General features: G+C 44.5%; 1 protein-coding gene across 10 annotated transcripts in view; it reads right to left on the bottom strand.

The window, feature by feature from the left end:
* Window positions 1-13,542, bottom strand: part of AUTS2 (activator of transcription and developmental regulator AUTS2) — a 667,021-nt gene that overhangs the window by 492,336 nt on the left and 161,143 nt on the right. The window contains exon 1 of one of the 10 annotated variants that reach the window (XM_081890197.1): window positions 5,535-5,982. The exons of 8 other annotated variants lie outside the window; for them this stretch is intronic. In XM_081890197.1, the coding sequence (XP_081746323.1) occupies window positions 5,535-5,582 (48 nt within the window). In that variant the 5' untranslated portion in view covers window positions 5,583-5,982. Of the gene's footprint in view, window positions 1-5,534; window positions 5,983-13,542 lie in introns of those variants that run through there. One more of the 10 variants, XM_081890189.1, reaches the window with a different exon arrangement.

Genomic DNA, 13,542 nt, shown 5'->3' with positions numbered 1-13,542 from the left:
ACTGCTAATCATCCATGAATCTAGCAAAACACAATTTCAGGTAAGTTCAAAATGTATGGCTCCATAAAAGCATACCTGAACTAAACAATTTGGGACCGGGTTATTAGGAGAATTGGTTGTGCTGGCATGGACCTCCCTCTCTCTTGAGAGTGGCATTCAAGGTTCTTTTCTCACATTCCTACTGGATGGACAACTTTGCCCATCTGAGTTGCTTTTCAGCTCACCTTACCAATGGTATATTCTGCATGCACAATAAGAGGGACAGGCAGGTTACCGGATCTGAGTTTTAGACAGAGCCAGGGAAATAATATCCCCAACCACTTAAACGGATTAACGGATAACATGTACACCTTTGAACCTGCTTTGCTACCAAGTGAGCTTTCACAGCTCTTGCTCAAGGACATAAAACATTTCAGCTTAATGAGTTAAGACTCGGCTCTCACCATCTCCTAAGCCAATCTGTTAGAAACCACCACTGGAGTTGCAAACACAAGCAAAGCTTGATCATCACTGTAACATATTTATCAGCATTTCACAATAGAAAAATAGGGATGCACTCAAGATTCCTGCCACAAGTCACCCACCACCCACTATTTCAAACTGGCTTCTATATGCTGCACTCACTGACGCCGAAATGGCCTGTTTTCCATCAACCGAATAGCCAGAAGGATTCCCCGCCCCCAGCAAAACAAAAAACCCTGTCAGCCAACATTGTGCATCCACTGAGCATGCTCAACCATCACTGGGTTAGTTCTGGGATCCCTTCCTTCAGATCTCCACACCCCCAGCAATATGTTTTGTGCATCTGCAAAGTGTGCCTGATTATTCCTCCCCTCTTCTGCTTGGGTGACACCATTTTGGATACAAGAGCAATGACACTCACAGCCTAATCATTGGGAATAACCATTCCAAATTTATTCAAGTAGCTGCCATGGAGCTGTCAGGCCAGGAACGTCCAGAGTAAGGAATTAACTCTTTGTTGTTAAAAGCACACTTAAAAATTAGGGAAAGGCACGTCCATCAGTCCTACGTCTCTCAGCTACTCCTAGGTGTGTGCCCAATGAGGCTGTTGCTGCAACAGAGAGGCCCTGCCCCTGACCTCAGCTAATGTATCTCCTCCATCCAAGCTGTGTGCAAGCAGACAAAGAGACTCCACCTGTATGTCACCTTCTGCTCCTCCCTCTTCAATCCTTTCCTGGTCCTGGGGCAGCAGGAGGAGATATGGAACCCCTTGACTCTCCACCAGCCTGACCTCTCTCTCCTGCCTACTGCATTTGTTGTTCACTTTCCAATCCTCCAGCTTCTCCTGCCTCTGACTTTCATCTCCCGGCTGTTACAGGCTCCCCTAGATCCCTGAACCTTTCTTCCAAGCCAAGTCTCCAACTCCATTTCTCCTGGTGCCCACTCCTCAGCTTCATTTCAGAGTTAGGGTGAAAACAGTCAACTTTCTGGACCCAATGGGTTCAGCTATACTGGGTCAAAATGGGCACATATACCCAGAATATATCCCAAGTTCAACGATGAACAAGTAAGGATTTCAGGAAACAAGATCTCAGCTTGTGGTACAATTGAATCCTGCAAGCGAGGGGGTGGGGGTGAGATTCATATACTTTCCCAGTTATCTGTCAGCATCAGTGTTGTTAAACATGGTAGCGGTCTAGTATTCCTCTTCTCTTTTAAAGGAAAAGCATTACATAGGAATGACCCCGCGTGTGACACCCAATCTCCCCTGAGCCCACCTTTTGACATTGAATGCATCCTGAATATTCAACCATCTGGTAGTTACTCGTTGTACCTTCTAAAATGTACTTTGGGGTTACAAGTCAAAAGCTGCCATCCACAACATATTTGACAGAATCCCACTGAGCCTTTCTCTGTGTAGTCTTCTTGTTCCTTCTCTTCGTCACAAGCCTGTTTTCCCTTCCAGGCAGGCGCGTGCGGGGGGGACGGGCCACCCTCTCATCTTTGTTCAATGCCCCCAAGGATACGGACAGTGAACATCCCTTCTAACACTCTGCAGCATCCGTTCACATCTGCATAGGCTTGTCCCCCCCTCCCCGACAGCAGAAAGGGAAGGCATGGAGCTGGGGAAGAAATCAGGTCCACTTTGCATTTAAAGACAAACCAACCTAATTCACATTTTAGATACAGCAGGAGAACAGAAGACCCTGAATTTGTGTTTCCCTGATTTCTACAAGGTTGTTCTATAGCCAACTGCTTTGTATAAACATGCATATACTGGGGTAAAATGTGCATTAAAAAGTAGCACAGGGAGGGAAGGACTGGGATCTTTTCATAGTGCTGTGCATTCCCAACGAGCCACCAATGCAGAGGCAGAATAGAGTACAGAGTACACATCAGATACTGTTTTAATCTTGGTGATATGCCCTGACCTCATGACAACCATTCAATCCCTAAAATGCCCAGATTCCATATAATACTCCAGAATTTCCCAACTTTTGCTGGTCTCTTTATTCCAAGATGGAGAATCCATAGTCTCACTGTTTCATTGCAACTCCTGCAGTACCAGGCTACTGGTCAGCTGGGACTGGTGGGACTGGTGGGAGCCTGAAACCCAGCAACAACTGAGGATTCACAGATTTGGTTATTCTGAGGAATGGGTTGAATGAGTCTGTTTCCATTCCATATCACTTTTGAATGTGTTCACCCAGAAGCCCATTCTATCCCATTTCTGCATTAAGCTGCTATGATCCATGAATAGCTGAACTACACGCCCTGCCCTGCAGCTACTTAAAAGTCTCAAACTTCAAAAGGCAATTGTGTCCCCAAAATTACAGGCATGCAATTGCAAACATTCCTGGGCACTTCTTGCGTATTTGCAAAGAATACCAATCTCCCTATCTGAGGACAGGCTTTCCCCCTCTGCTTTGATCTTCTTGCAGAGCGAAACACACTGGAGAACATCAGAGCCCTCCCCACTCCTCGCCGAACAGCTGACGGTCAGGAGGAGACCCTGAAAGCCACACAAGATCTCACCATGGAGCATATCACAGCCTCTGCTTTAAATGGAAATGGAGAATGAGCTGTGGGACCATTTTCATGCAAGGCATGAGCTTGACCCCTGAGCTATGGGGGAGCTATGGGTCCTGACCTCCACCTTCCTCCACCAATCTGCTTGCCTCATTTCAATGGCAAACTGCATCCCAATAGGCATTCTCTTACATCATTGGGCTAGCCTGAGCAAGGAGGAGAAAGAGATGCTGGTAGTGGTAATAAGGGGCAACAAGTCCTTGGATCAATGGTGACCAGGTGAGTTGGGGACTATCATTTATTTTTCCCAAATGCCCCACTATTTCAGCAAATAAAATTTAAATGCTCCCAGACTTGCCCACCTGGCGCTGATTGACACAGTGGAGAGGGAATGCCTCGTGAGTCCGGCATCTGCCTAAAAATGCTACACGGTGACACCAGGCTTGTTCCTAGCCCATGACACACACCCCACTGTGCAAAGTTTATTTGTTTCCATGCATCTTTGTTATGCAGTGAGCTGTAAAAGTTGTCAATAAAAAATTTACGCCTTGACAATGGAAATGTTTCTCTCCTCCCCATCCCCTGTCCTTTCTGGGTTGCTGTGAATCTGCTCGACGTGCATTTCTCCCCCACTCCCCCCAACATGAAGAACACAATGGACCAAGGATGGTGGTGGCTTGTGCCCATTGGGCCTAGGAGGGCAAAAGGCAGAGGAGGTTGACAGTAGGTGGCAACGAGAGCCAATGACAGGCAGAGACAACTCACTCTAGTTTGGTCTCCCTCCTTCTCCTCCCTGCTGAGTTCTATTAGGGCAACATTGAGACCAAGGAAGAAGAAGGTGACAGCCAAAGCCATTCAAGTAAGAAGGCAAGCAGACTGAAGTTGATGGGGCAGTGCCCAATCCTAATGGGCCAGCCTCCACTGGTGAACCGGCACTTGGGAAGAATTAAGCCTGAAGTTAAGAACCTAGGAAGGAGCCTTATCATGAGTCAGGTCCTTCATGTAGCTCAGTACTCCCTACAATGGTTGGTAGCAGCTCTCTGGGATTTCAGGCAGAGATCTCCCCCAGCCCTACCTGAAGAAGCCAAAGATTGAACCTGGAACCTTCTGTGTACAGAGCAATGTACTCCACCACTGAGTTACAGCGCTTCAGAGTTGGTGGGGCAGTGCCCCCATGTGCCTGAATGGACCAGCCTCCACTGGAGAAAGACTTCCTTTTCCAATTCAGACTAGACTTTGAATGTCTTCCCTGGATGGAGGGTGACAGACAAACACCTTAGCAATTCCTGTACGGCGTTTGAAGCCAAGGGACTATTCTCAAGACTACCCTCAGCTTCCAGATCCCAAAACTAATCCCGCAATTTCTCAATCAAGATGCCCCACAGAAGGTGACTGATGAACAAAATGACTCCAAACGATCCATACCAGCCACCCAAGAAGTAAACATGGTACCAGGGGAGCAACCTCCCTCCCACAACACTACCCGGTCTTTTGCAAGAGTAAAATCTGTCCCAGCCCTCCAAAGATGGCAAAACAGATGAGAGCAAGAACAAGTCCCCAGTCAACCGTTTTGATTGGGCCACCACTCAACCAAAGGCTCTAGCTTGAATTGTTCCAGTCTCTGATGTTTCTAATAATAGGATATCCCCAACTTGGAAGGGAAGCAGCCCCAAGCCATATGGAGTAGGGCATCCAATAGGTCACAGGACCACAGTTCAGTGGTTAGATTATCTGCTTTGCAAGCAGAGGGCCCCAGGTTTAAAGCTTGTCATCTCCCGGTAGGGCTGGAGAGATCAGGTCTGAAACCTGGACAGCAGCTGCCAGTCAGTGTAGACAATACTGAGCTAGTTGGACCAACGATCTGACTTGCTATAAGCTAGCTTCCAGTGTTCACAGTCATGCAGAGCCATGCAGAAAGAGAACAAAACAAGACAACAACAACAACAACAACAACAACCTTGGCATGTAACATTACTAGATAAGTTGTCCAGCTGCAAAGAATCAAAATGATGGCCATGGCAAGGGAGAGGGTGCAATTTTGGTCTCTGCATTTGACCAATGAAATATGGTTCCCCCCCCCCAAGGAACTCTAGATAAATAGATAGGTGGAGATCCCCCGCTCAGCTATTCGACAAAATAAAATGAAAACCAGCATTTTTGTTTCTGCCACCTCCTCACTGCCATGCTACAGAACTTTTACTTCTCCAACAACTGCACAGAATAAAATATTCCTTTCTCTTCTTGCAGGCAATATACACACACTTCTTTCCTGTGGCTATTTCAAAGAAACCGGGTCACAAACCAGACCTAACGTTTCCCCGCATTACTCGCAGGCAAGTCAGACTGCTAGAGTTCCAAGCCTTTGTACAGATTTCAGCCCAAGAATGACCATAGCCAAGGTAAACACATGCAGCTTTGAAACTTCATGGCAGCACTGAGGACCACAAGTGACCAGGAATACCTGTCTAAAAGTGGGATCTGTGCAGGAAAGATGCCCACATGGACCTCTCCTCCCAGAAAGGAAATATATCAGCTTCACGTACCTTTTCTGCATACTTGAATTTTACGTAGAACCAGCTCGACTTGATCATCGTCTCTGACTCTCAAGTAAGCTTTTTTTCCCCTCCAAAAAAAGATGCCAGCAATGTTTTTTTCCTCCTTTAAAAAAGGATCCCAAGGGCTCTCTCGAACAGCAGAATGTTTTTTTTAAAAAAAAAAAGAGGAGGAGGAAGGGAGAAAAAGGAAGGAAGAAAAGGGAATGGGAAATAAATTCTCGCTTTCAGCTTGATAGCTCTGCACCCTCGCTGAAGGAATGCTGGATTTTGCCTCCCCGTAGCTGCTGTCCAAAATGCCTCCGTCTGTGCTCCTCTGTCGACTTGGCTGCCTGACAAGACACTTCCACAAACGGACCGCAAGCTGCATTCATCACAAGTGGCACATGTCAGTAAATCCAAGAGGCTGGCTTCAGAGCTGGCAGCCACCCAGGACCGTGACCTCCCCTGGCGGAATGAATAATGAATTCCATCGCTTCCCCCTCCAGACACAGATTAACACCTGGCTAAACATTATTCTGACATCCAAAGGCTGAGCGGCTTTTGGCTGGCCTGCTTGGAGAGCCCACGGTGGTGGGTTTAACCCTTTGCGCTCGCCGCGTCCGGATCCCTACCACCTTTCCTATAAACAACAACAAAGCGTGGGGAGCAGGGAAGAAGGTTCCTGCCCAGCGAAAAACCTCTTCCTCCACTTCAAAAGGAGAGGAGAGGAGGAAAAAAAGAAAGATTACAGGCCTAAATATAGCAGAGAAACTATAAAGCCTCTTAAGCAGAAAGCCACCGTCTCTTTCCCAATTCTGCGGTCAAATCTTTTGTATCCCAAATGCCATCACAGGAATGGTGTGAGGTCCATTTCCTGCCCTCCCTGCCGTGCTTCTGGCATCCTTCAATATGCCTCCCGTTTTGAGAAAACGTCTTTTATATCCCAGTACATTGCAGCCCAAGAGTAAATAATGAACATCACCCAAGCCTGGGTTTAATGGCAATAGAAGAGGTGGAGAGGCTACCTCTCTCTCTCTGCCTCTCTCTAAGCCTGGAGCTCCTCCCTCTAAAGTCCAGATGAGTCACGATTGGCTGGGGATCTTCTGGGCAGGATCATTAAGTCAGGGGCTCATAGCAGCATGCCTTGGGGAGTCAGATCTGTTCGAGACGTGGGCATGGGATTGACCCCTTGTTGTCAGTGGAAGAAGGCCCCTTAGACCAAACATAATTGCAACCCTTGAAGTCCTCTCCTCTATGGAACCAGATGGAATTAAAATGCTTGCAGAACAGGGAAATATGAGTCAACATGCGTGTAGAGTGGCTCCAGAAATTCTCATGGTTTTTTTATTATTTATTTATTTAGCAAGATTTTTATACTGCTTAACCATCAAAAGCTCTAAGCAGCTCATGTGAAATCTGTACAGTATTAATATTACTGATAAAAGCCAAACCACACCCCCGGCCTTCCACATTACAGCGGACTGGTAAACAATAGCACACTGCCAACAGAGTGGAAGGCAACATATATTTATAGTATTTTATAGTATAGTAATTTAACTTGAAGCTTTAACCCAAAGTTAGCAACCACCCGTTATCTGGCTCCCCCTCCCCAACTTTCATTTTTCTGAATCGTGCTGACAGTCAACCAAAATAGGCTCATTTCATGCCTTTTCAATAGACAGGACTGCAACTAGGAAGCTAGCAAGACCAAATACAGTCCTGTGGAATTTAATTTCATTTAAAACACTTGGGGGGAAGGAGCATTTTTTTCTGGGAGGTTTAAAGCAACTAAATGCCTTTAACAAACTACTGGAGTTGTATTCACCATAGTGCAAAGGAGATTGTTCCCTCAGGCAAGCAAAAAAAATATATATGTTTTTGTTGATGGAGCAATCTCCCCTTTCCATGTGCTGTTCTGGGGGTCTTCCCAACCCTCAAGAGCTGATATTTGGGGGCCACAGAGGGAGGAGAGGCAGGGAGACAAAGTTGCACTCAGGGCTGGATTTAGGTTTGATGAGGCCCTAAACTACTGAAGGTAATGGGGCCCTTTATATGTCCAGCTGTCCTTTGTCAACAACAAATTGTCACTGTTTTTTGTGTGTTGAATATATGCTATATGGTAATTTATGGACCTAATAGGTATCTAAAGCCTTTTGCAAATAATATGTATTTTATCAAAGTAATTGTTGAACTGAAATACAATTAAGAAGACGTATATTAATAGTGAAATGGGGGGGGGCAAGAGAGTGGGACCCTAAGCTATAGCTTCTTTAGCTTATACTTAAATCTGGCACTGGTTGCACTAGCAGAAAACATTTCACTGGCTTCTGCTAGCACAACAGTTTCATTGAATATGGTCCACAGTGTCAAAAAGAAAACACAGAAAAGCAAAACCATAAAAAGGTAAAGAGGTCATCCTTGATACCTGTGGGTCTGAGGACTCTAAAGATCACAGCAAGCATCCTGCATTGGCCAAGAAGCAAAATACATATCTTATGTAAACAATGCAAAACACACACACACCTAAATTAAAGGTTGGGTGTATATTATATGTTGCCTACAAAACACCAGTGAAAATAATGCTTTAGGTTGGTTGTGTCATCAGGCTCTAGAATTGTAGGCTTAGAAGGGGCTTCAGAAATCTTCTGGTCCAATTCTCTGCTCCATGCAAGAACCTATCAATTGCACAGTACCCCGGATAGGTTGGCTGTCCAATTCCTGCTTAAAATACTTTCAGTCAAGTAGAGCCCATCACCTCCCAAGGCAGACCATTACACGGTTGAACAGCACAGCAAGATGTTCTTAATGTTTAGTCAAAATCCACCTTATTGTAATTTGAATCTGCTGCTTCAAGCTCAACAGAAGACCAAATGTGCTCCATCACCTTCAAATGTCCAAATAGAGATATGCTTTATCTTTTAAGGATTTCTTCTCCAGGATAAACATTCAGCCTTTCCTCATAGCACTTGGTCTCTAGGTTTCTTTCTGGGTGGAGACCGGTCCATTAGGGTATAAAGCCTTCCCTCACCTGCCTGCCTTCTTACTAGCACCCAGTCCTGGGGACCTCAGTGCCTGGCAGCTTCCTCCTTCTTGGTTGTGTTGCCCTTGTAGGAGAGGAGAACAAAACTGGAGTTAGCTGGTTCTACCTAGAATTGGCTCTCACTTGTAGATGCATGCCACTCAGGATGAAAGCCTAGATGGGTTGGAGAGTTGGGAAGTGGAAGGGGCTAAGTTGCTCAAACACCAGACAGTATAAATAATAAAATCTTGATGGCGGGGCTGGAGGGAGCCAGTGGGGGTCCACAGAGTGGAGCCCTCTTCATGGGAAAGACAGAGGAGAAATGAGTGGGCATGCGTAAGTGAGGAAAACAGGATGGGAATTGTAACTTAAGAGCCCATTGCTTGTTTAATCTGTTTAAACGGCTTGGGTTTGGTTATTTTACCTAGGTCTTTGGCTAAATTGGATTATTTTTTTGTCATAGTAATTTTGCTTCTTTCCTTTTTGACAGTGTCACAGGAACTGCCCCCCCCAATCATTCAGTTTGTACAAACACGACACACACACTCTCTCACACATGACATACGTGATGTTTCTGTTATAAATTCATAATAAATCAACCGTACATCAGATTTACACCAGTCCACTTTTATTTTGCTCCATGAAGGAAGGACTATCAAAGGGGGATGGTTTGATACAGGATGGTCATAATCCCTTAAGCGTACCAACACATACTCAGGAGCCCTACCCAGTTGGCATGACAACCTTGATGGTCCCAAACAGAAGACCATCAAAGTCACAAAGGACTTGCATATGGGAGTGGATTCAACACGGACTGGAACAAAGGACAGTCTTCCCTCTGGGGGCAGGAAACTGCCAACTCCCCTTTGTCTTCTGGAAATGACTCATGGGGAAGGGGAAAGAAAGAACCAGCCAGGTGACAAGATACTCAGGTTACTGCCACAACTCCTCCCTCAACCCCTCCTTTTTGTGATGTGTCAATGATGTAGTCATGATGTAGTTGTGATGTAGTTCTAGGGGTGTAGCTTGGGGGATTAGTAACTAATAAAAGTTGGGGTCTTCTTTTGTCCTGGGCTTCCATTTTGTTTCACCTGGTGGCAGGTGGGAGTCCTGTCACGACAGTCTTCAATAAAGACCAAGCCCGCTGGCTGCTGTTTTGCTCTGGTATTCCTGGCTGGTGTCCTTGTTTTTTTTTGTCCAAAGGAGCCCTCGGATTTCTCCGTTAACAACAGAATTGTTCATTTGCTATTTATTGGAGCTGCTTATATGACTTTGTAATCTTTGCAAATATTCAATGAAGAGTGGGATATGAACACTGTAAATTTGTTGGTTTGTTTTAAATCCCCAATATCTCCAGCTAGGGCAGGGAAAGAACTTTGCCTGAGAGCCACTGCCAGTCATTTTAGGAACTCTACAATTCTTTGGTTCTATGATTTACTGAGCTAGATGGGCCAATGGTCTGGCTTGGTATAGGGAAATGTTCCTTGCATCTTCCCCCCAAGTATTTATGTTCAGGAAACTGCAACATAACACAGTTACAGCAAGTCTAATAGGAATACTCAGGATTAAATGGATTGTGAATAGCAGCCATTCTGTCTGCGCATGGGGAAATATCACAGCTCAATTCTCAGTGGAGTGTTTTATCTTCACGGCTTTGAGAATAACACCCTTGTTTGTTTCAAAGCTTCCCATGTCAGCATTTCCCCCTGAAAACTTGTTTGTTTTCTCTTCTTACAGCGGCTATTGTCTATGCCAAAATGCGACCATCGCACAATAGGCCGGCTTCAGCTAGATAAATCACCCTAGCTTGTTAACAGGCCTGTCCACGTGCATACCAAACGACCACACAAATCAAGAAGCCATCCATCCGCTCCGCTAGACTGTCAGGTCCCAAATGGTTGTGCCTTCTAGCTTGCCTCTCAGGGAGCCTTGGAGACAATTAAAGCTGCATGGGGTGTTTGAAGTTCTCATTTCTATCACAATCAGAAATCTTTCTCTCTTTTCCCCCCAAATTTTTTATGGATTTTCCACATTTATCACAAAAATGACATAACAAAGCACACACAAAAAACACACACATTACACTACAATAAATTAAACACAAAGAAAAATTGATTCTTCAAATACCTAATTCTCATTACATTGATAACTGACTTCCTTGAATCCCCTCTAACTGAATTTCATTATATCACCTATATAACAGTTCTCCAAATTTATATTTCTAATAATATTAATTCCTTTCATTTACTAACCTCTCCTTTATTAATATTCTAATCCTTAATATGTACTATCACATATTCTAATTCTACCCCTAAGTCTATTTGTTATTTCCAAGATTTTTCTATTCATCTTATATAACAATATTTAGCTAAATATTCTTTAAATTTCTTCCAGAATCAGAAATCTTTCTGTTCAGCTGAAGAGAAGTGCCCTTGAACTGCAAAACAGAGCCATGGGCCAGTCATTGCCTCTCACTCTAACCTGTTGTAAGGATGAAATGGGGAGGAAGCGAACCATGTATACCTTGCAGGAATGGCGGGATATAAATGTAACCAACAACCGAATAAATAAGCAAACACATAAAAGAACGGCAGGTAGGTGGAGGGGGGGCTGCAAGCGGATCATATCAGGTGGGGCAGTGCCCCGCTTGCCCTAATGCATTTCCCTGCAAAATGTGGGCTACAACCCACAAGTAGGTCATAAACCCATAATAATTATTGCTTTTAATCCTTAACAGGTATGATGAATGGCTCTTGCATTTTGTTTCGTTTTGTTGGCTTTATAATAATGCTTTTTTTGAAATCCGTAACCGAATGTCAGAAACGTTTCAACACTTGGGATCCATTCTCTGGAGGCTGGTGGCAGATCTGGTGACAGTTTGCCACAAAGTGCTTGTACCACGAGTTGTGAGTGACCGTGACAGCTCTCCTCTGGTGTACAGGTACCAAAGGCAGCAGCTATGCATCAGAGACAAGCCGCAAGAGACACTCAAGGCAACCCCCTGTACAAGCACCTTGCGGAAAACCATCACCAAATCTGTCAGGATTCATTCACAGAATTGTAGAGTTGGAAGGGACCATGGTGGTCATCTATTTCAACCCCTTGAAATGCAGGGTGAGTTGACATGTGCTTGGTTGAAACAAGAAACAATATTATTGCCCTATGTATCAATTAGGGCAGGGGTCAGCAACCTTTTTCAGCCGTGGGCCAGTCCACCGTCCCTCAGACCATGTGGTGGGACGGACTATATTTTGAAAAAAAACATATGAATGTATTCCTATGCCCCACAAATAACCCAGAGATGCATTTTAAATAAAAGGACACATTCTACTCATGTAAAAACACATTGATTCCCAGACCGTCCACGGGCTGGATTAAGAAGGCGATTGGGCCGTATCCGGCCCCCCAGGCCTTAGGTTGCCTACCCCTGAATTAGGGCATGTACATATCTCCAACCACCCTGATCAGCCACGTGGCTGTATTGTGCAATTTGCTCTGGGCCTCCCTAGTGGCAACCCAGCCCACTCCACATTCACCCCCTAGCTTTTGAAATCAGGGTTTAGAACCCACATTAAACATGGAATCAAGAAGGGGGCAAGGAGAGGCTGGCATTGTGCGAACTGCTGATGATCTCAGTAGAGCATAAGATTCTTAGAGTCATGGGTCTGAGCTCAACATTGGACAAAAGATTCCTGCATTGTAGAGGGTGGGACTAAATAACCACTGTGGTCCCTTTCAGCTCTATGATTCTATGAATCTTTCTAATCCCCTCTTAAAATGTTTCAGGCTAATGGCCATCACAGATTTTTGCTTTAAAGAATGCTGTACATGTACTTTTAAGGAGGACAAATTTTTGGTCTTTAAGGTTATGTGAAACAGCTAAGAGAAGAAAAAGAAAAGGGAGTGTGGGTGGGTGTGGGTGTGACAGATAAATCAAGGACTCCGCTCTAGTCCTAAGAAAACCAAACCCAATGTTTCAATCACAATTGTTTTTTGTAGCATTTTCCTAATTGCCACATCATTTCAGGAACACAAGAGCAATGCAGATCCCTTCGCCTTCTTGCTAAATAGAAGGTGGAAGTGGAATTATACCATAATTAGAGAGAATAAAACCACATGCCTTCCCTAAATCCCCTGTAAACATCTACAGTGTTTTCCCGAAGAATTATGAGGTTTATTAAGAGAACCGTGCACTACTTAACGTTATGGATTAAATCCACTAGGATCGATTCTTAGAAGAAGGTTCAGCAACTACAAGGAGCTCTGGCTTTCGTCCCAGATTCAGTGCTACCTTCATGTGTGTTCTTCAACTTGGTAAGTTGATTGGATTTCAAGGCTGCCCCACTCCAGAAGACTCATGCTGACTACCTAGTGAGATACGTTCTCTTCATGTGCAGTTTACGAATGGGTGAATCATCATTTTCAGTTTCTCTCTGTTTAAAACATTGCCATTCTCAAGCTCAGCTCTCCACATTTCTCTATCAGTTTGCAATTTATCCATCTGTTTTTTAAAAGACCTCATTAAAAACTACCAGCATTTTAGTGCAATTTTCTCCTAATATTGATGTTTTCGTGTGCAATTTTGGCTAAGGTACATCATCTTGCAAAGCAATTTCTCCTAACATAATGTTATTTTCACCAATATAAGCTTTTTGATAGACACTCTGACCCCAGTATGTGCATATATATTTTTTGTACTCATTAGTCTGCTTGAGAACTGCATTGCAAAATTCAGGGAAATGTGATATCTTAAATATCAAATATCCCAAAGGTGGAGAAAGCTTATTTTCTCCTGCTCCGGAAGGTAGGACTTGAACCAATGGCTTCAAGTTAGAACAAAAGAGATTCTGACCAAACATCAGGAAGAAATTTCTGATAGCAAGAGCTGTTCAACAGTGGAACACACTCCCTCAGAAGATGGTGGGCTCTCCTTCCTTGGAGGTTTTTAAGCTGAGGTGGATGGCCATCTTCCATGGATGCTTTAGCTGAGATTCCTGC

This window comes from Podarcis melisellensis (assembly GCF_964234715.1).
Source record: "Podarcis melisellensis genome assembly, chromosome: 15".
Taxonomy (NCBI): Eukaryota; Metazoa; Chordata; class Lepidosauria; order Squamata; family Lacertidae; genus Podarcis; species Podarcis melisellensis.
The sequence above is the reverse complement of the archived record's forward strand: the minus strand, read 5'-3'. Positions and strand labels throughout refer to the sequence as shown.